We start from the raw sequence: 21,704 nt of genomic DNA, 5'->3' as shown, positions 1-21,704 counted from the left end.
TGAGTCTTACATTGTTGGACATGATCCCTTTCTTCCACATGCTTTTTAAAATCACCCTTTCTTACTACTTAAGTTACCCTTTTTACTTATGCCCTTAAGTGCTGATCCTGCTGTTTGTATATTTGGAAAAAGATCTCTTTCTAACACACTGTTGTTGTAGCTTTTCATATAGGAAAGAAGAACGATACACAGAAGATAAAAATAATAGTAGCTAAATTCATAACGTGAGTTTATGAATTTTTTCCTTTTTTTTACTGCTTGATATCTGTCTTTACGGATATTACTGTTACTGCACACGTAATTCCTTAGGCAGGTTTTCAAAAGCAAAACGAAATTCTGAATTGGAGCATAACAGGAATGTTCTGTTAATGTGAAGATTATTAGGTAGCTATTGATCCTCATGACTTAGGTATACTAGATGGAAATGATTGACTCTATCTAATTTCTCTTCACATTTCTGTTCCCAGTTAACATTCAAAAGGAACTATATGTATACTGGACGCTTCCACAACAGTGGAAGAAACCTTCTCTGCCTTTCAGAGATGCATAGAATTACAGATAGACACCTTAGAACCATCCCAGAAGTACTGTTTTGTGAATGTCTACTATATCTCCCTAATGAGGGATCAAATATACTCCTTGATATGAATCAAATATATATACTCTTTTGTTAACTTTTCCCAACTATTTCTTCATGTTTCCAAGTTGAAGTCCATAATTCCTTGATGGTAAGGGAATTTAATTATCTGAGCAGAATCTTTGTATCTTACACATATGCTGCATGGGAGAATTTCCTTTAGCTCTGTAAGTCTTCATTGCAAAAGAAGAGTGGAAGCTGCATTTACCTTTAATTACCTCCATGTACTTGTAATACCTTCATCCAACAGTAGTTTTATGTTCCCGTGATAAACTTACGGAACATAGGCCATACCTGTAGATCTTGTACCACATTTACTGAAATGATACTCTTCTATATTTGATAAGTAACAATACTAATTTATATAGGTTAGAGCAAGATAGTTGTTAATTTGGTGTACTTGTGCATAAAATACAGAATGGGAGCTATTTTTCTGATGTTCACAGTAAGTACCATTATTGTTGTGTGTCTGAATGATGATACATATTATTGTGTAAAAGTTTGCATTTTCAAAAATTCTCTGTAAAATTGTCCATGTGCTTTGTATAAGCTCACCTTTCACAACTGACCATGTGTATGAATGTAGGCAGAGCACTAATGAATATAGTAGCCTGGCTGTGTGCTCAAATAACTTTAGGCAGTGTGTTTCTGTCAGGTTAACAGTTAACATGGAAATTTTGGAAGATTTTGGCCCAACACAAGTTCCACAAGTTCTCCTGTAATATAAAGAACAACACAAGTTCCTGTAATATGTATTTATTCCATGGAACAGAGGAACAATAAGGAAGCTAGATATATCTGGTTGGTGTTTGCCACCAACATCAGTGGAAAGAGGGTGAAGCTTAGAATTTCCCGCTATTAAAACTGACCTGGCAAGATGAGATTCATTACTTCTGTTGAACTGAAAAGCCAGGGTGTCTCTAGGAAGAGCTTCCAGAAATGCTGAGGACCTAGGAGAGAAGGTGAGGAGTGGGAAGGATGAGGACTAGGCTGTGTGAGCCTCTCAGCCCTCAACAGGGTTTAGACCCTAAAGTATGCAGGCTTGAACACCATGCTTTATCTGTCTTCTCTGGAGGAACTGATTCCATCCAGTGTCATCCTCCTCCTTGCTGCTTCATTTCAGAGAATAAATAAATTCCAAAGAGTTACAAGTCAGTTATCAGAGAAGGTTTAGTGAAACCAATGGGCAGACAGACACTCACGTCATCAGGTAGCCTTCTAAGGCTTTTAAAGGCTGTTATCATCGTTTACCAAAAATATTTTCCTTTCACCTTAGCAGAACTACCGTATAAAGACCAGAAGTATTAGTTCATGGATAACTAAATAGTGATGATATACTACAATGATAATGAAATAATATGATGAAGATATATGAACAGAGAGGAAATGCGATGGAAAAATTATGCATACCTTGCATGCATAGTTGTTACACTGTCGATGGGGAGTGTGCTTGTGTGATGATTAGCTGAATTAACTTTTGATTTCCTTGCTTTTGTGTCTGTATGTGTTTAACAACAGCCACTTCACAATTATTTCTTTCCATATGGCAAAAAGTGTAGCAAAACAAAAAATTAATCTACTGACCATCTTTTTCTTTAGTCTGTTATTTTCATGTTTCTTTTGAAATACTACTCTTTATATGTAATTATCTTCAGCTCATTAAAAAGAAAGAAAAAATACTAATTTTCTTACCAAGTAAAGAGTATTTTCAATTAATATTTGATGTCAGTTCAAAAGGTCAGTATTCTTTGTCCACAGTGAGAGCAGACTGTAATAAGGAGGTCTCTGCTTTTGGCAATAATGTAAATAGCATAACAGACTTCAGTTTCTTTGTGCCTTACTTTGGCAAGATGAAATGGAAGAAACTGATTGATAATCATGTTTTAATTAATTGTTGAATAAAAATTGATTTTTTGCACAAAAAGTAGGTTCAATTACTTTAGTAAAATTCATGAAGTGATAGGAAGATTTTCCTAACTTACTGATGTACGTAGGAAAACAAATTTCTAACTTACTAATGCATGCCAGTTTAAGAAGTTTGATTATTGACCACATCAAAGTATTAGAAAAAACATGTTTTTGGGAACATTCAATATTAACAGTATTCTAAAGAGCTGCTAATCTTCTGTCAACAAATATCCTTTTCTGGTGGTTGAATGGTATTTGTTTTGTGCCAGGTTCTCCTTAGTGTTGCTTTCGCAGGTGTTTTAATACACAGATAAATCAATATATTTGATAATGCTTCACAAATGGTATATGTTTATGATATCAATGAAGAACTCTTTAGGATTTTTCTCAATCTGCACTCTACTTTTCTTTGAAGTCGGGTGCTTTTTATAGAGCTAATATGCGACAGGACATTTGCCCTGCTGTATTCTGATTGCAAGAGAAGAGCTTTAGATGAATCTGGAACTTTTAGAGTGTAAGAACTTGCATTCACAGACTGTCCAATTTGAATTTGATTCTCAGTTATTAATGCATAAATAGGCCCTGTGTATACTGGGCCTGCATCCCATTTGTAGAAAATAATGTTACAATACTGTAAAATGTGAGACCACCTAGGAGGGGATTTCTGCATCTGTCCAAGGGGAAAGAGGTGCTTGTAGCCAAGTCCTGCTCTCGTTTGCTGCATTCTTTAGTTTGTTAACCAAGCTGTGATTTTGAGCATGTCTTTGTGTACCGCTTGGAAGCTGGCAGTGATTAGTTTGTCCATCCTGTCTTGTGTCTCTGAGTCATCGGTGACACTGTCTTTTGTCCTTTGTCTCTCAACCTCCCAACCTGTGTGTCCTGAGGAGTTTCACATAGGTGCATTTATATACTCACTAATAAAGTTTAAGAGGACTTTTCTTTTTAAATCAGTATAGTTTCAGTCGAAAAATATTTCCTAAGACCAGACTCAGGAAGTATAATAATGTTTTAAATAATGCATGAATTAAAGTAGAAAAATAGGGGAGAAAGAATGCAGATTTTTGGGCAGGGTTTTGGTATGTTTTTTTTTAGTTTTTCTTTGAGTTTTTTTAATGTTTTTTAAAAATATTATTCGTGATGCCCAGTGCATCATGAATAATATATGAACTCATAGATCCCTTGCATTTTGAAAAAACAACCAACAGACAAGTCCTAACAACTGTAAGCCAAAGCAAGCAAGCTAGCAAAACCAAGTAAATTTTATTCTGGTTGTTTGTGTATTTTTTTAATATTTAAAATGCTACTTTCTATACTACTTTTTTTTCTTCATTCTCCTATTAGTTGGTATAAATAAAGTGATGAAAATATAATCCATAATAATGAATAAAAATTATGCAAAAGTATGAAAGGTTATAGAGTATCAATAGATAAGGACTTCTTTCCTTCCAATAGATAAAGACAGTTTTTCTTTGCATATAAATCTTATCTGTCTATTACAGAGAAGCTATCAGTTCGAGGACTCTTTTTTTACTATTTCATGAAATTAAAATAATTTCCTTGAATTGAAAAGATTAGAGTGACTTTTCTTAGCTAGAAGTTGCCTTCTGTAGAAAAGAACATCTGTAAGTGTCTGAGCAGATTTTTAAAAAAAGTTACCTATTTTTTTTCTTCTTTGCACCCAAGAAAATAATTCAATTGTGTTCTTCCAAGAAATTAAATTGCAGGGAGAGGTGAGATACCTAGCATTATGTAGAATTACACTCACTGCAGAGCACAGTGTATCACCCAAATAATTCTGTATGCACCCAGTATTACTTGCAGAAAAACAAGTGCTTAAGTTTATGAGCTAATGAATCATTCAAACACACACAATGAAAAAGAGACCAGTCTACATCAGTATTCCGTAGTGTGTGTGTGTATATGCATATATTCCATTTTCTAGGTAGTAAAATACAGATTCTGTAGTATATAATTCTTAAAAAACATATGTTAAGCATACCATGTCATTTTATTCATGTAGATAATGAAAAATGTCAGTATGAAGAATTCCTTTTCCCTATTAGCTTCAGCTTATTTTCTTTAAACTACAGCACTTGATTCTAAGGTACGAAGTGAAGCAAAAATGTGGCTTGCCAATGACTGTTTAACACTGTATTAGAAACTAAAGAAAACAAATTGTAATTCAGGGCTCATAATTTTGTGTCCTGGAAATTTTAATACTAATGATTGGAAACTGTGATGCAGAAGAATAAATTGCTTCTACAAAGGATACAGTTAGTTTCAAATGTAGTTGGTTAGAAAAATACCTGTGGGTATTCAATATGCCTCTGTTATTCAATTTCCACTATTTGGTTTTGTTGTTGGTTTTGGTAGATTAGCAGCCATGTTTTTCAACTTTGAAACAAAATATCTCCTTTAGTGGTTTTTGAAGAGTCCATAATAGGTGGTGAAACTGTTTACACCGGACATATAATGAAGCTGACTGTAAAATACAGAAAGATAACAAAAGGGAAAAAAAGGAAGAAACATAATTTAATTAACTTATTTTAAAGGCATGTTTAATTTATTAAAAAAATATAATCAGTTAAAGTGGGAGCTAAAATATCAAGTCAAGCAAAAAGAATAAATGTACTGCCCCTTTAAAGGGGTTCTCACTAATCTTATGTTTGTTTGATTCCAGACTAACTGACCTAAAGTCAATGAAAACTTGTGAAAAAGTAGTGCAAAATCAGATTATAAACTCAGTGTAATTACCAGAGTAATAGGGGGAGAACAGATCTAATTGAAATGACAGAAGAGTCATTAGTCTTTAAGACTGCCCTACATAAAGTTCATGACTACTATAAAAATGAATGTGTAAAATTATTTTTATAAATAAATTATATTGATATCAAGATGACATTTGCTATTTTATATTATTTTTAAGGTAATGAATCTCTTAAAGTTTAATCACACTTGTTGCAGAGATCTTTGGATTATTTGTACATCAAATTTCTGACATGTCTGTACTTGCCAAGCCAAAAAATTAACTTCACAATTTTGCTTTATTTGCAGCATCTGGCGAGGACCAAACATAAACTGCACAGACAGTTCAGGTTATACTGCTTTACATCATGCAGCTTTAAACGGACACAAGTAAGTGCCTCACATTTGTTTTTATGTAGAATGGTATTTAGCTGTGTAACATAGAAATATATAACATCGCACTGAGGTTTTCACTGAAAGCTGACAAACTTTGACTTACTGAAATAGTCATTTTTCCCATGGGATATATTAATACAGAATGCTTTGACACTGTCATCAATATCAGCACGTGGTAATGACAAATGGGAAATGCAGTTTATAAGCTGTTGATTATGTACTCTTTCTTCCAAATTCTTCCTTGATTCTGAGTACATTTAGTATTGTTACTAGTTGTGGCTCTAGTGCTTTTTGGTTGCTGGGAAATTGCAGCAGAAAATTTTGTAGTATACTTTTGTGTGTATGTATACACGTGTAGTGTGTTGAACGTTTAAGGAAGCAATTTTGTTAAACAAAACAGTAAAGATTAATCATCATCAAAGCAAATTAGCATGAAAAGAATATTTAGTAATTATACACTTGGAAGCAGAGAAAAAAAAGGCTATTACCCCATATGGGACCTTACAGCTTTTCTCGAGGTGCTACTGTCCATCCAAGCTGCCACATGCATGTCTCCACAATTTTAGGGGAAAGCGTGGAAAATCCCCACTGAGGGGCTCTGCACAGGCCCACCAGTGCAGGTGAACTACTTAAGGCATTGAAAAAAATCTGGAAACTTGCTAGGCATTTTGTTTTAGACCCTCTTATTTGTTCTATGTTATCTCTGCTGTTACATTTCCCCCTGCTACATATTACCTCCACTGTATTTTTCTGCCAACTGCATGTTGTTATTAAGGCAGAACAAGAAAGAAAGGTTTTAATGAAGTCTAGAAATTTCTAGTGGGGTGGACCCCATTGTAACCACAGTAAGAGCTGCCCCACTTAATGCAGTCCAACTATCCTGCTTGCAGAGTGATGGTAATAACACTGACTGGATTTTCACTAAAGAAAATTCTAACATAAAGCTTTGGTTAATTCCTCTGTGGGAGATAAGAAACTGCCAAAAAAACAACTGAAATTAAGAGTGATTTGAACTAACTTTAATGTGATTTTTGACTGTCCATAAGATGTACATAATAATTATGTGTTTAATTTACTCATTGCACCATTTTTGCATTCTTTCATGGAAAAATTAAGACATTAGGATGTGTCTTTAATTATATTCTAGAAACCTGCATGTTTTCTTTAGGAAAGATGAATCTTTTGGTGAATATAGGATATTCTGCTTCTAAATAAATATGTGAAGTTAAAATACTGTTAAATTAGATACCATGCATTTTCCAAAGTTTGAGCTCTGTAGGAAGATCAGAATCATCCATTAATATATTTCTACTTCCATGGAATTAGGTCTAACTCCTTAATATGATCTGTTAAACTCAGCCTTTTTGTTCATAATTTATGGATTGTTTCTTGTGCTGTTGCTCATTTTTGGCTGACAAAAGCTGAAGTGCTAGCTCGCAAAGATTGCTGGTTTTAAATAGACAAAAACTGAGTTTAGTATGTTTAATATTGGCAACAAACCAATAGTTACGCAGCAAACTAAAAATATTACTTTATAAACACTGAAACTATCAGAGATTTCAAGTGAATTCTACCAATATAAACTATAAAATCTCAAACCATACAATATACAAAAAACCTATAAAATACCAAAACATTTCAGACACAGCGTGTGCCAAACTTCTCCTGAGGTTTGGGAGGACTTAAAAATATGGACTTATGTTTAGCTGCATATATAACTGCAGCTTTTGAAAAGTCCAATGCTGGCTGCTATGACCCCTTACACTCACAGCAGGGTAAGTAGCAGTTACTGATATCCCATTTATACCTTGTTATATTAAAGTACACTGAAATACGTTGTGAGGTATTTCGTGATGAATGATGAAGTTTCAGGACCTGTTATCCAAGCCGTCATACTGCTCCTGCTGCAAGAGAATTGGACAGACACCTGGTGGTTCTAATTTTGTTAGTCACTACAAATGACAAATAAATAACTTTACACTCTATTTCAGATTTCAGGCTTGATATTCAAAATCAAAACTATGTACAATCTTTTGATACAAGAATCTTCCCCATTAGGGGACGTTCTTGTCCTTTTAAAATCTTTGAGGTTTTAATTTTTCCCACTTTACATTAGGTTGAACCTGAGATATTTCAGTTTTTTAGGAAAAGTGAGAACACGAGACCTAATGACCAAACCAATAATTTTTGGCTGGGATACTTATTGGACACCAGTATTCAAATCCCTGCTTGATCACTGTATGCGATGAATTCCCTCTTCCTTCATTATTCTGACATAGTTCTCTTTCCTTCAGAAACTATTCTGCTTTATATAAGTAATTAAATTATATCTGGGGCAATCACTGGAATCTCAGTCTCCCTAAATAATTTTACTTAGCCCAATAATGTTACTGGGCTAAGGACTCTCAGTCTTCTCTCTGAAATTTATTTCTGCAAAATGAAAAAGTTCTGACAAAGTGCTAAAAAAGAACCACCCTAGATAAGTGTGATGGGTCAGGGCATTCTTGAAGGATGAAGGAGATGTATGTTCTATTTTGTAGCTTGAATCTTGCAATAGACTCATCCCGATAGTTCCTGTGTATTGTTATCTATAGATTTCAGCTGTGGAGGGTTTTTTGCTAATTTTCTCCCACTTAGTTCAATTTATGCTTCTTTTGGTTTGTGTCCCTTTCAAACAACTGTGTATCTGTCTTTCATTAGACCATCTATTACATCATCAACTATTATGATATGAGAAGTCTCTCAAACCTTATGTGTGCTAAAATGTTTCCCTCAGGATTCACTTTCCTGGAAGTTTCTGTGTAGCAAAAGTCCTTCTATAGTGGAGCTGCTCTTTCTTGGTTGTTTTCATGTTATTTGACCTTGTCAGGAATAACCAAAATCCAGCTTAAATTCTCCTCAAAGCTTAGATGTGATGACTCCATATCTTTTGAAGTTACCTGAGAGTTTCTTTTGACCTGGTTATAGTCCCTCATAACTCACCATATTTTTTTCTCAATAGGAAATTAAATAAGGTTCCATCAAGGCTGGGGGAATAATTGCCTCAGATATGTCTTCTGTCCTAATTTGTAGTCACAGGTTTAATTTTTAGACATAACATAGGCTACACCGAGCTTCCTCCCCCCACTGATTTTTTGAGCCAAATCAGTAAGTCAGTGTTTCCATATTCAGTAAAAAATGTGTGTAGAACTGCCCACACTGGATCATAGATTCTGTTAGCTTAAGAACTAATGAGGCCTGACTATGTCAAACTCTGAACTTAGTACAGGAGACTGCTTAAAAATCAGGGATGGAACATACCAACTTATACCAGTCTTTCATTTAATGTATGATAAGTCACACCAAAAATACTGAAAGTAATATAAAAAGAATTAAAATGATAATAAGTCACTTCTTCCCTCACTATTATAAGGAAGCTGCATGTGGGAAATGAAAATAGAAGCAGTTATTTCATAGAAGATTGTATATATCTAGCTAGATCATTACATTGTTTTTTAACTATCTTTGAGATAATGTTTTAAAGAAGAGGAAAAATTGTTGCTTAAGCCTTACTGTGAGAATCATGTCCATAAAACTACCCTCTTGTCTTCCTGCCTCCAGAACTCAGCAATGCTGGGGACAAGAGTACTTCTCTGCCTTTAATGTCTGAGGGACATGCACATTGCCTGGACTGGCAAATTCTAAAAGTGATTCTTTGGCAAGGTGATCCTACTGAAAGAAACAGATTCAGAGAACTGGTGATAATATTGGTGGTATTCATAAGAAGTAAGAATCACTAAAATTAATAACATTTTGACTGTTTTACTGTCTATTTAATTTTTAGAAATTATTGGTCTTCACTTATTCTATGTTTCGCTTGACACACAGGGGCTTTTTTCTCTTATCCAGGATAAAAATTTTGGTAATATGTATGTTCATGTAAAAACTTAATAAAATAAGCTTTCTGTCAATTTTTAGATTTACCTCCTGTTTTCCAGGGATATAGTTCTCAAATTACTTCAGTATGAAGCATCAACTAATGTGGCAGATAATAAGGGTTATTTTCCTATTCACTTGGCTGCTTGGAGAGGAGATGTAGATATTGTGAAGATTCTCATCCATCATGGACCATCACACTCCCGAGTGAATGAACAGGTGAAGTGTGATAAAAAATATTTGCGTACATCAACGGAAAAAAGCAGCAAATATTCTTTAGGTCTGACAAATTTATAGCCAAGTTTAAAAAAAGCCTATTTTCCATTGTTTCAGTAATTTCTTCTCCAAGACTGATAAAATCTTCCATTATAAGCATATCAAATACCTTTATTATGGATGGGCACTGACCTAAAGAATATTAGATTTAAAAAGTATGGAAAAACCTTTTACTCGTTTTTGAAAAATTGTGTGAAGACATACTCTATACATCTTTTAATTATGGATGTAAATTTGCATAAACTCTGCATCTTTTTTACTGTATTAAATATTAAAGTCCTGAAAACCTTTGAGATAAAATTAGCATCCTTGGTATATTTTAAGTGTACTGTAAATTAACAGATATGAAGAGATAAATGACAAACCAGATGGACTGCATCTATGCATGTGCAACAGAAAGGACACATATATACCAAGAAAAAATAATGAGAGTATTACAGTGAGTAAGGGCAGTATAAGTATGTTGCATTCTGTTGTCAGACATATGGCATACCTTCTCTTTTTATTCTGTGTATTTTTATCTGGTCCATTCATTGGGCCAACATTTAAAAAGAGAAAGAAGGTGATTAAAATTTGACACCATCTATAGTAGGCTGAACTGCTTAAGGACTGGAAGTAGGCTGTGAAGTACAAGTAGTAACCATTAAGCTATTGAATTTGCCAGGGTAATCAGGGAGTTATTGGAATGTAAAGGTGGGAGTCAGCTCAAGATTCAGATCTAAGCTGTAATTGCCTACATTGCACCATTTGGTTCCACAGAGGTCTGGTCAGTGTAATCACAGGAGCCAACAGGGTTATTCAGGTGACCAAAAGTAAGGCAGGATTCAATTGCCCAAACACAGGTCCTGGTGGAGTGGGTGCTGAACTTCAGGTGGGGTAACACCTGGTAACCTACAGCACCTCAAATGGTAAAGTGCAATCTGAGAAATGAGTTGTACTCTCAGTGCCTATATTAGTGTGGCCAGAAGGCAAATGGTTAGAAAATAAGAAATGTGAGACTTACATTGCAAACACTTAACTAGTGTGAGATGCCATACCTTGAATAATCTATTTGATATCTGAGGTTATACAGTTAGCCATTTGAATACATACAATAACTATGATATGAATATCAAGTATTAGTGCAGGAAATATAGGAAAATAATGTAATAGAATATGCCCATGTGACAGTCTTCTGGGAAATCCTATAATATTCTGACTTATCCAAGAAAAAACATAAACCCCAACATTTGTCATTCTGTGCTTTGAGTTGCAGATTAGAAGTTTCTTCAACTTTCTCATTCTCATTAGCTATTTTATGTAGGATGAAACTAGTTGAATTGTAGGATTACCTTTTGTCAAGGAGAGAATTTTTTTCAGTTTTATTTATGCAACAAAACAAAAAGCAACTTTCTGATTTCATGTTACCCATTTCTTGAAGAGATTGTATACTGACAGAAAACTGGAAGCTATGTGGGAACTTCAGAGAGGGGGATAGTGAAAAAGATATTTTAGTAAGATCAGAAAGAGAAATGGAAATTCAAACCTGCTTCTCCCCAGTCCCACATATACATCCAGACTTCTAGAATATTCTTGAACTTGATTAGATGTGCTGTCTCTGGTTTGATCACTGGAGCAAATAAGCAGGGATACATCTGATTATATACCCCACTGACTCAAACAGGTCATCCTGCCATCTATTAATTTTACCCAAGAACTTTATAATAGAAAATGCATGAGCGATCCTCATAAGAAATGTTACACCTTAAGTCTTTTAAGGGAATCTTGATCATATTAAACTTTGAAGTTAAGCATACAGAGTTTTTCTGACCTTGTAAATTCCTTGGTATTCCACTCTGGACAATGGCCAGCTTTAGTATGTGGACTACTTTGCTGGCACCTACTTTCCCCTGCTAATTAGCGCTCCGCGCAGGAGAATACTGTCTGTATCAAGAAAAGAGGGAAATGCCATCTTGATATAGAGCCACCTCCACCCACATGTCCTCAAATAACACCTAAGTGGCATCCTCACTCTAATACCTGTTGTACATTCTTATGAGCCTGTAGGCTTCTGAGGCTTTTGCTTATTTGCAGATAGGCTTTATAAGGCAGGTGACTCTTCATAGCTCTCATAACTTCTCTCACATCTGTGGAACTGAAGCTACAGCTTATAAGAAATCCTGGCCTATTTTTCTTCCTTCCTTTTTCTTCTGAAAGTTGGAGAGGATAGCCATTTTTCATTACACTTTCTCACCACAGCAAATGCTGTACTCAAGTCAGTCTTTTTTTCTCCTGGTTGGTTGTTTTGTTTGTTTTAAGGATCACATTAAAAGCGTAATTGTTTTCAGTTTGAGAAAATAATTTTTTTCATGATTTAAAATTAATTGCAACCAATTTGTAATAAATGTTTGCTTTTCCTCTACCTTCCTAAAATTCTGTGTAAATGAAAACCTTCTAAAAACTTAAGTGAAAGTAATGAACAGCAAATGAAGTAAATGACAAGCTCATGATGATATAATGTATATTACATGAAATAATGAATTTAATATGGTATACTGTAAATTGATTGAACTGCATTCTACACTTCTAAATTGCAGTTAAGTAGCATCATAGGATCATATCGAGCCATATCCAGCATCTAAAGCTCTGAATGCCCCCTACTGTTTCTATTACATAAAATTGGAAAAAACCAGTAAAGAGTCAAACAGTTAAAGGACAATTATTTTGTGGGGGTTGTGGAATATAGACTGGCAACTACACAAAGAACGTGGTTACAGCATAACAATTATGTAAGAAGAATTCTGTCGCTGTTTAATACAGGATTCTTAATTGACAGGTATGTTGTATGTTTTAAATTAAAAAAAATATGGTGAAATTACAAAAATATAAGTGTTTAACTTCATTGACGAAGACTTAAAATTATGTAAATTATCAATTGAATTAATTTCAAGACTTGTTATTAAATAATACCAAATAAAACACAGTCAAACTACGTACATGTTTATTTATATAAGGACATCTGGATAGCACAAAGATTTATTATGGCAATTCTCATCATAAATTAACATAACTGATAACAAATCCTAATCTATGAAAAATGGTTAATAAATAACATACATAACAGCCACATACAGATCAATAGGTAGTGTTTTTTTGCAGGAAAAAAAAAGATGAGTGACATCAGGAATAAACATAAAGCTCAGAGTGACATCAGGAATAAAAATAAAACTCAAAGTATGATTTTAGTATATATATATGTACGGAAAATGAATAGTGAAAAATTTACCAGAAAAAATGTGAATGGCTCTGAAATTTCTTGGTGATGTTCTCTCTTTTTCTTTATGCACATAGCATGTCTTTTATCTTACATTGATGTATTCAGTGTACTGTAGAATTTACTGGTGCATCAAATTGTAATAGTCACAGAAACCACTCCCATTTCTTTAATATTGTTTGACACTTCTGAAATATGAAGGAGAAGAGTTCAAGATGCATTCATAATATGTAAATACCTAACATCTAACTTATTTACTGACTTCTTCAAAACATCAGAATGAAGCACAGACATTATGTGCTTCTCCCAGTGACACCTCAAGGACTTCCAGGAGTACAGTTAATTTCCAAAATAGCCTGCAAAACCAATATTTTTCAAGTTCTGCATTTGATTTTACCCCTTCCCCTAAAATTAGAGACTATGTGGATGAATTTCGATTTCCCTTGCAACTCTTACTCTGCTTTATTCAGAAGACAAAATATGCAGGAGCCATCTTTTTGATTTGAGCCAATTGCAGAAATAAATTAGAAGAAAATTTTTTTCATTGTAGTCAACCAGATTACTGTTTTTTTACAATGTTTACATAAGTAAAGGTGAATTTCAATTGAAAGTCAGTAGATTTGATTTTGATTCCCACTGAGTACTTTGCAGGCAAACTTCCTTTATTTTTTCAGAATGATTAACTTATTGGTGGAACTTCTCAGGAAACTGTCTTCCTGATTTAATACATATGGTAAGACCATCCTGACATCATTCCTTTCTCTGTCTTGGATATATTGTTTTGTTTGTTTTTTTTTTCTCCTCTGTTTAATTCTTTAGTCATTAAAGCCTTATTTTTGTATTTTTTCCCTCTTTAGCTACTATTCTTGAGTATACTGAGTATACAGTTAGATGTTTTCAAAGCCTCCCATTGTTCCATCCTTCTTTAATTTTAACTGAAGTGCTTGTTTTGTAACTGAGAAAACAGCAAAAAGCTTTTCATAACAAATGTCTCATTTAGTTACTTGACATTGGGTTTATGTGACAAAGAAATGGCTCCATGATTTAGGAAGTCTTCCTTTTCAAGTTCATCATCAAAATGCATTGATAATAAGGAAGTTGAACATTCTTTGGGAAGGTCTGTTAAATCACTACTTGAGTTATTATTGGTTGTACAGTACTTGCATGGACTTTAGGAGCTTTAAAACTTGCTTGACAAAAATATCATACTACACAGCTATGCAACAGAAGTCCTAAATTTACCCACAGTTTAATAGAGGCTTCACAAGGGCCTATATAATATTCATGATAGCCATTCATTCTCTTGATATGTCCTGTACTACTTCACTATCAGACTGCCAAGCTACAATAACTGTCTCTATAATGTATTTGCTAATCTGTCCTCTAATGAATAGACCTCAAGATATGTTCTACATTTGACAGTGCCATGCATTCTTAGTAGCTAAATTTGTAGTACAGCCTGCAATACTGATGAGATGCAGTGCTGTGAAGGCACAATTCAGCCACACAAGCATGAGTTCTGGCTGCATGTGGAAGAGAATGGATTCAGAGAAGGACTACAAAATGTCAGGATCATGCCCACAAAGAGACCCGTGTAACAAATAATGAAGAAGAAAATTAAAAAAAGATTAAAAGCTGAATCATAGAATGGTTTCCTTATTTCTGAAAGAGGTCCACTGGGCCATAAGAGTAACTGCTTGGTTAAAATATTATTAATTGTGAATATTAGAGACTTCTATTTTACACTGTGTTTGCATAATGTTGGTCTAGTCTTTTTATCTTACATTTTGTATGTCTTCACTTGGTTTTAATTTCTTGATTCTTTTGCTCTTAGAATCACTCATTCGTAGGGTCTATCTTGTAGTTTCTAACATGTAATGAAGCATCTGAAATTCCTACAAGAATTCTAACCTTTTTCTTCAGCACTATGTATTATTTAGCGCTTGGATATCATATTTGAAGCTCTAATTACAGAATGGTAACTTGCATTTAGACATTTTATAGCAGATTAACTGCTCACTGCAGTGGCTGTTAACACATAAACTTTCTGTACTCCAGGAGCAGTTGTTTACACTTGGGACTGAAAATATAGGCAGTAGTACTAAATTACTAGTAATTTCTTCAAGAATATTTTTTCACATCTTTCATATATTGCTTCAAAATAGTGTGTTACTTTAGAGATATGAAGACAAACTACCTACCTACTACTACTACAAATCAATAGATTTACACCTGAGTTAGCTTTGACCGTACAAAAGACCTATCAGAACTAATAGCATTTGTGGGAGCAGGGAAATCACATCATTTCAGTTGTTAAAATAAATATCTTCATATGTTGGAGGTTTTTTTCAATTATTATTCTTACAGTATGTCTTCTTTAAACAAATTTCTTAAGGAGGAAACTCATAAGGCTGACAGACATTCATGGCCATCTTTCCCTGAGGGGTGAGAAGAGGAAGATAGTTTCTTCTAGTCCAGGAAATACACATTAGAGCCTCCATTATCTTAGGGGTCTCTCTGGGAATGCTGAACCAACTGTGTCTCTCTAGTCTTTCCTAAATTTGAAGATGGCAGACTCTGTCAAAACCTACATAAAACCTCTCTCCTCCCTCCTCAGAAAAACCTCATGATTCCAAGGTGATTTATATAAGTAGTACTAAATTGTCAAAGCAGATAAATTTAGAGGGCAGTTAAACAAGTTTTAATTTACTCTTTGAAAGTTAAAAATCATTCTGTCTTTGATTAATTTACATTTTGAAGAGGGAAGGATGTTTTATTAGAGTTCTAATTAGGTAACACCTCTCAGCTCTGATGACACAATATATACAATGCCTGTTCTGACTGCATATATGTAGGTAATTTAATTATCATGTTTGCCCAGGTTGGATTCTTCTGCTTTATTTCTCTGATACCTAGTTCTTTATAATTTTGTATCAGTTGGTCATTAAGTGAAATATAGGTTTAATTTGGCAAATACAAACCATAGAAAAATGTTCAACAATGTATATTTGAAAATAGTAACATTTTGTTACCTCTGTGCACCATGCTGTTTTAAAATATACTTTTCTGTAAATATGCCCTTGCATGAAAATTCAGCTGGATATTCTTTATCTAGAGGGAGCAAATTTCAGTTGGCTGCTCAGCAACAGTGATTTGGACTGTTTAGTCTCTATGTGTCTATATCTATCACCACATTTTGAGAAAAGGACCATAGCAAATTTAATTTTTATGTCTCTTTAAACATTTAATCAGAATACTTTTAAGCTACAATATTGGATCATTGGCATAAGATTCCAAATACTTTAAGTAATATCCATAAATTCTTGAAAAAAATTCAAACATAAACAGATATTGGACAGATAGTTACAGTTGTAAGCATGTATTTTGCTATTCACCTCCCAGAATATGAATATACTTATACATCTAATTTCTTTGTGTAACTATTTCCATTGGATATATAGAGTAACTGTAGGCAAAAATTACGATAATTGGCCATTTTATGTGCAGTTATCTGATTTTCATTCTTAATTGTACACAAAATTAGGCTGCGATTGCCTATTCCTCTGTCTGTCCATGAAGTATTGAAAACCTAAAAACAGATTTTAATAAACTGTACTTGTGATTTGTGGGTATACCACTGTACATAAGAAAATTGCTTTGCCTAGTCCTGTGTAAAGGATACATTAGAAGTCATTAGAGCACAAAAAGCTTATCACAGGTGGTTGATAGATCATTGCAACCATGTAGTATTGTGATGTCTTTTAATCTGAATTTATGGTCTACGTAATAAAGAAAGAGCACATGGTGGTCTGAATAACGCACAATGATTCAAATACTTACTATTCATCAAGCTGTGTCTGCCAATGGAAGCTTCTCACTTTCTACCTGGCTTTTCTCCAGCCTATGTCTTGCAGTTTAGAAGGAAACACATTCCGGTCTCTCGGATTTTGTGTGGTGGTGCAGACACCCAGAAGAGTTTAACTGCAACATTGTTTTACCTAAATGTATTTATCTGTCTCTTCCGTTTCCCAAGTTCATCTGAGTCACTTTAAATTACAAGAAGACATGAAAATGACAGCAATGAAGTTAAAACCCCAAACCCAAGCATTAAGTTCTTGGTTATAGAGTTAGAAACACCGTAACCAAAAAGAAAAGTTTTTCCCCTTTCCATCTTTCTAGTTTGTACTGCGCAGGATGGATATTCTTTTGCTCGCTGGCTTATGAGTAAGAGTCCAAAGCCTCATTTCTCTAAATCTCTCACTATTTTTGTCTTTCAAAAAGACAATTTTTTTTTCTATTTTTAATTCTCTGTCCTCTGAACTATCTTCAGTTGTTTCCTTGAGAGATAGAACTATGGATTCAGATTTATCACTTCTCCTTTCTTTAGAATTACATTTCTACCTTTCTTTAGTATCTTTTCTGAATTTACATTAATTTTTTATTTCTTTATATGACACGTTAGCTTATTGGCTTTCTACTTTTACAACATTTCATAAACTGTCATAACATTTTATAAATCATGTATCAGAAGAGGCATTCGGTGTACATACTTTTAAAATTTATAGAGTCTAACCTATTTTAAGGCTATATAGAGATTATATATAATATATTAGTAATATAGATGGCATATAGAATCCAGAGAGCTGTATAAATTATTTCCTTCCTCTTTGCCTGAAGTTATTTGTCTCTTTGGGATTGCAAGTATACAGACAGAACTGGAAGAAAACAATTAAAGAAGGTACTGCTTAGCCTCAATATTTATTATTAAATTTATTGAATAGTGTTTTGGGAAGACTTGGGGGGCATTGCTTTATAAAGGAAAAACCTATTCAGTCCACAGCATACACATACTCATGTGCCCTAAAAACACACACATATATCTCTTCCTGGAGCACTGAGAAGACTTAACTGCTTAAGTGACGTGTTAAGTCTTTCTACAGTTGCTATTTTGTATTCTTCCAAACTTTAGTTGTTGTCTCAATAGTAGCTTTTTATAGTGATACATGAAACTAACTTGTGCCTGATATATTTTCGTTGCACAGTTTTTCTCCATAATTCACTTATCTAGTAACAAACTGCTAGGGTACAAAACCAGCAAAAATGAGAAGAGAGACTTCAGTGTAGTGTTTTTAAGAGAAGGACTCACCTATGATTTCAAGAACAGTTGAATCAAGGAGAGTTACAGATTTTGGTGTATCATGAGCCTACAAGGTTTTTGGGAGCACATTGTTAAAAATGGATTGGGAGCAATGTGGACACATAGAGACCTGATCTGCTTGAGAGCCACAAAGCTGAAGTAATAATGTATTATTAGTAAAATTTTAGTGGAGTAATTTTTAAGCATTTAACATACATTACCATACATTATATTAGAAACCCTGCTTCTGTAGTGATCTCATGGAAGCTGAACAGTTCTATTATATGATTAAACATGAATTTCTGAAGCTTTTATTTTGCTTTAACAGAACAATGAAAATGAAACAGCACTGCATTGTGCAGCTCAGTATGGTCATTCAGAAGTTGTTGCTGTTCTGTTGGAAGAGCTGACAGACCCTACAATAAGGAACAACAAACTGGAAACACCTCTGGATCTGGCAGCACTTTATGGACGTCTGCGTGTTGTAAAAATGATCATTAAAGCATATCCAAACCTGATGAACTGTAATACAAGAAAACACACTCCTTTGCATCTTGCTGCACGTAATGGCCACAAAGCTGTTGTACAGGTGCTTCTGGAGGCTGGAATGGATGTCAGCTGCCAAGTTAGTGTGTAATTTCTTTCTTCTTCCTTTCATACTTTCTTCCTTTCCTTCCTTTACTTTATCATTAGAATATGATTCAAATGAAATAACTTCTTACTTTTTTCTTTAAAATAGACTTGCATTTACTTTGTTAGAAATGCTGCAAGGTGAAATATAATACAGATTTATTTTTTACATTGCAAATGATGTGTTCAAAGGGGTAACTCAAGAAAGATGCATGTCTTCAAAGCCGAGTGCATATATTTATATTGTCTTGAGACATGTAGATACACAAATCATATCAACTGTTCACGTAGGTGTATATAACTATATTTTCTACAACAGTGGCTGTAATGATACCAAACTGATTTGCCAAAGCTATGGCCTTTCATGGTCATAGCAATCTGAAACAGTGCTTGACTGAGAACTCCTTTTCCAAAGGTTATTAGGTTCCATGCTAAACCCAAAGTTACTAGGTAATAACCATTTTGATTTTCTGCATTTCTAACTTGTTGTCTAAATCTGAAAGAAAATTCTATAGCAATACACTCTTACAACTACTGACTCCAAGCTGTTAGGTGCTTGGTGCATCTAGTTCTATGCACAATAAGTTATAATAATGTAAAAGGGGTAACTATAAATAAAATAGACATAGTTTGGAACAGCTACAAGGTACAGCAGCAGTAAATTTTATGTTCAGTTCTTTCTACTGGAAAGTGTCCAAGCCCTTTAACAAGAGAGGACTAGATTCTGTTATGTGTGACGTGTTGCCTCAATCTTATGATTTCACTTGATTTAATTGACGACACTTTATTTGTGTTTAAAGTGTATTTTACCTTCAGATTTAAAGTAGCTTTCTTGGTGTGTATATATATATATGTATATATAAAAATATACTTTGAATTAAGGTTGTTTCAGGTTTATATCTATGTTCAGATAAACAAACAAACCAAACAATTACATCTAGTTTAGAGTCACATCCAGACATTCTCACCAATTAATAAATCTTGGGAACTTTGCCTAAACTTTGACTAAATTTTATATCCACTTTAAGCTTTATGTGCATTTAATCAAAACCTTTGTACATAAAATTCCCTTTTATATAGAAAGATTGCGCCTAGATTCCATGTATTTTCATTTCTGAATTCTTCCATCAAGGTGCTGTTTTTCAACTTTTGAGAAAAAGAATGTGAAGTGAGGAAGAAAAAATAGTCTAAAAAAAGAAAAAACAAAGAACAAAACAAACCATAAAATATTAGCATATTTTAAGATTAAAAATGGATATTCTTAAGTGCCTTGCAGATGAGATGAGGTAAAATTGTTTTACGACTTCTATTATCTCTAGTATGTTTTGAATTGGCGTTGTTACTTGCTTCAAACTATTTTAAGCTGAAACACTTTCCTGTGGTTTGCCTACTTGTGTATTTGCCTACCATTATACTTTCAATTTAATTTGATTTTGATTTTCTTTACTAGAAAGAGATACACTTGCAAAGGTTAATACAAACAGCTTTTTTTTTATCTGACTTTTACTACATCTTCAGTAATTTAGAAAAGGTTAATGCTACAGAACTCTCAAATGCATGTTTCTGAATGTATAATTTCTATCTCTAGCAAATGAGGAAAAATTCAGAAAGTGATGCCTGAATTGATATTTAAGACAGAATAATTGAAGAAAAATAATCTCTGTCATGGCAACTTACAGACTGATGGTTGCATGAGGGCAAAATATTACGCAATGCTTTTATGAAATGTGTTCTTTCTCTTATGTAATCTAGATAATTTTAGCACTACTGTGAATTCTCCTAAGCCATTTTTATCTATAGTTATACCAAAAGTTTTTCACTGGCCTTTAAAAAATGCAGTGACTGCAATTTTTTTTTACAATCTTCTTTTAAGAAATAAGAGATTCTTTTAATAATGGTGATATGTTTGGCATCTACACTAAAATTACAGGGCTTACTTGGTTTATTTATTTATTTTTATTCTAATTTCTTTTAAGGAATTTATGTTCTTGGGTTTTTTCGTAGTTATTTAGAGGCAGGGCAGTTATTTTATTTTGTTTTATTTTTTGCACTCAGTTGTCTTGTTTCTTCTATGTTTGTCCTCCTTGCCGTAAGGAAATATCACTTATTTATTTTCTCACTGGTATACATATTCTCTATCAATATGTTCCTTTTCATTCAGCATCTTAGCATATTGACAATTTGGCTCTGTACATATTGTTGACTTATTACTTCTATAGCCTCTGAAAAATTCTGTTGATGATTACTGGCAGCTAATTAAACTGAGCAGAACATGCAATGAGCCTGTTACTTAAAACTGAACTCGACTTTTGTTATTAATTAAATTGATCTGCATCACTTATTGGGAAAAAATAATATACAGTTCATACATGTTAAATAAATTCAGTTTATCACCAGTAGAGAGCTCTCAGAATGTTGAGATGATTATAGAAGTAGCCTGTCTCTTATCACTCTGTAATTGTAAAGATATATTTATTTAAATGGGAAGTTTACTTTAGCCATGTTATCTTTCTCTTCTGTACTCCCTGAGCACTTTTAATATTAACAAATACTTGGGCTAATAAAAGACAGCATTTAATTTTTGAATAAATTAATCACACATTTTATTCACTTCCCAGGTCTATCCAATATCCTGCAATCTGAAACTATTTAGAATTGGGCAAATCAGCTTCATCTCTTTATGTTTTGAAGTTTTCATTTAAATTGAAACACTTGAAAAATACAGAGGTTTGGGGTGAGTGATAGATTTTGGGCCCTTAGTAAAATAAGGTACTGCACAGTTTCAGTCTGTTTCATGTAATAGTAGT

The 21,704-nt window shown here is 33.6% G+C and overlaps 1 protein-coding gene across 7 annotated transcripts in view; it reads left to right on the top strand.

The window, feature by feature from the left end:
- Positions 1-21,704, top strand: part of ANKS1B (ankyrin repeat and sterile alpha motif domain containing 1B) — a 414,822-nt gene that overhangs the window by 35,462 nt on the left and 357,656 nt on the right. For 6 of the 7 annotated variants that reach the window (XM_051784790.1, XM_051784791.1, XM_051784788.1 and 3 more), the window contains exons 2-4: positions 5,600-5,680; positions 9,664-9,820; positions 18,596-18,892. In XM_051784790.1, the coding sequence (XP_051640750.1) occupies positions 5,600-5,680; positions 9,664-9,820; positions 18,596-18,892 (535 nt within the window). Of the gene's footprint in view, positions 1-5,599; positions 5,681-9,643; positions 9,821-18,595; positions 18,893-21,704 lie in introns of those variants that run through there. The other variant, XM_051784793.1, reaches the window with a different exon arrangement.

This window comes from Manacus candei, unplaced genomic scaffold (assembly GCF_025592945.1).
Source record: "Manacus candei isolate 608988 ecotype Guabito, Panama unplaced genomic scaffold, ASM2559294v1 h1tg000018l, whole genome shotgun sequence".
NCBI lineage: Eukaryota > Metazoa > Chordata > Aves > Passeriformes > Pipridae > Manacus > Manacus candei.
This window is presented reverse-complemented; position numbering and strand designations above follow the sequence as displayed.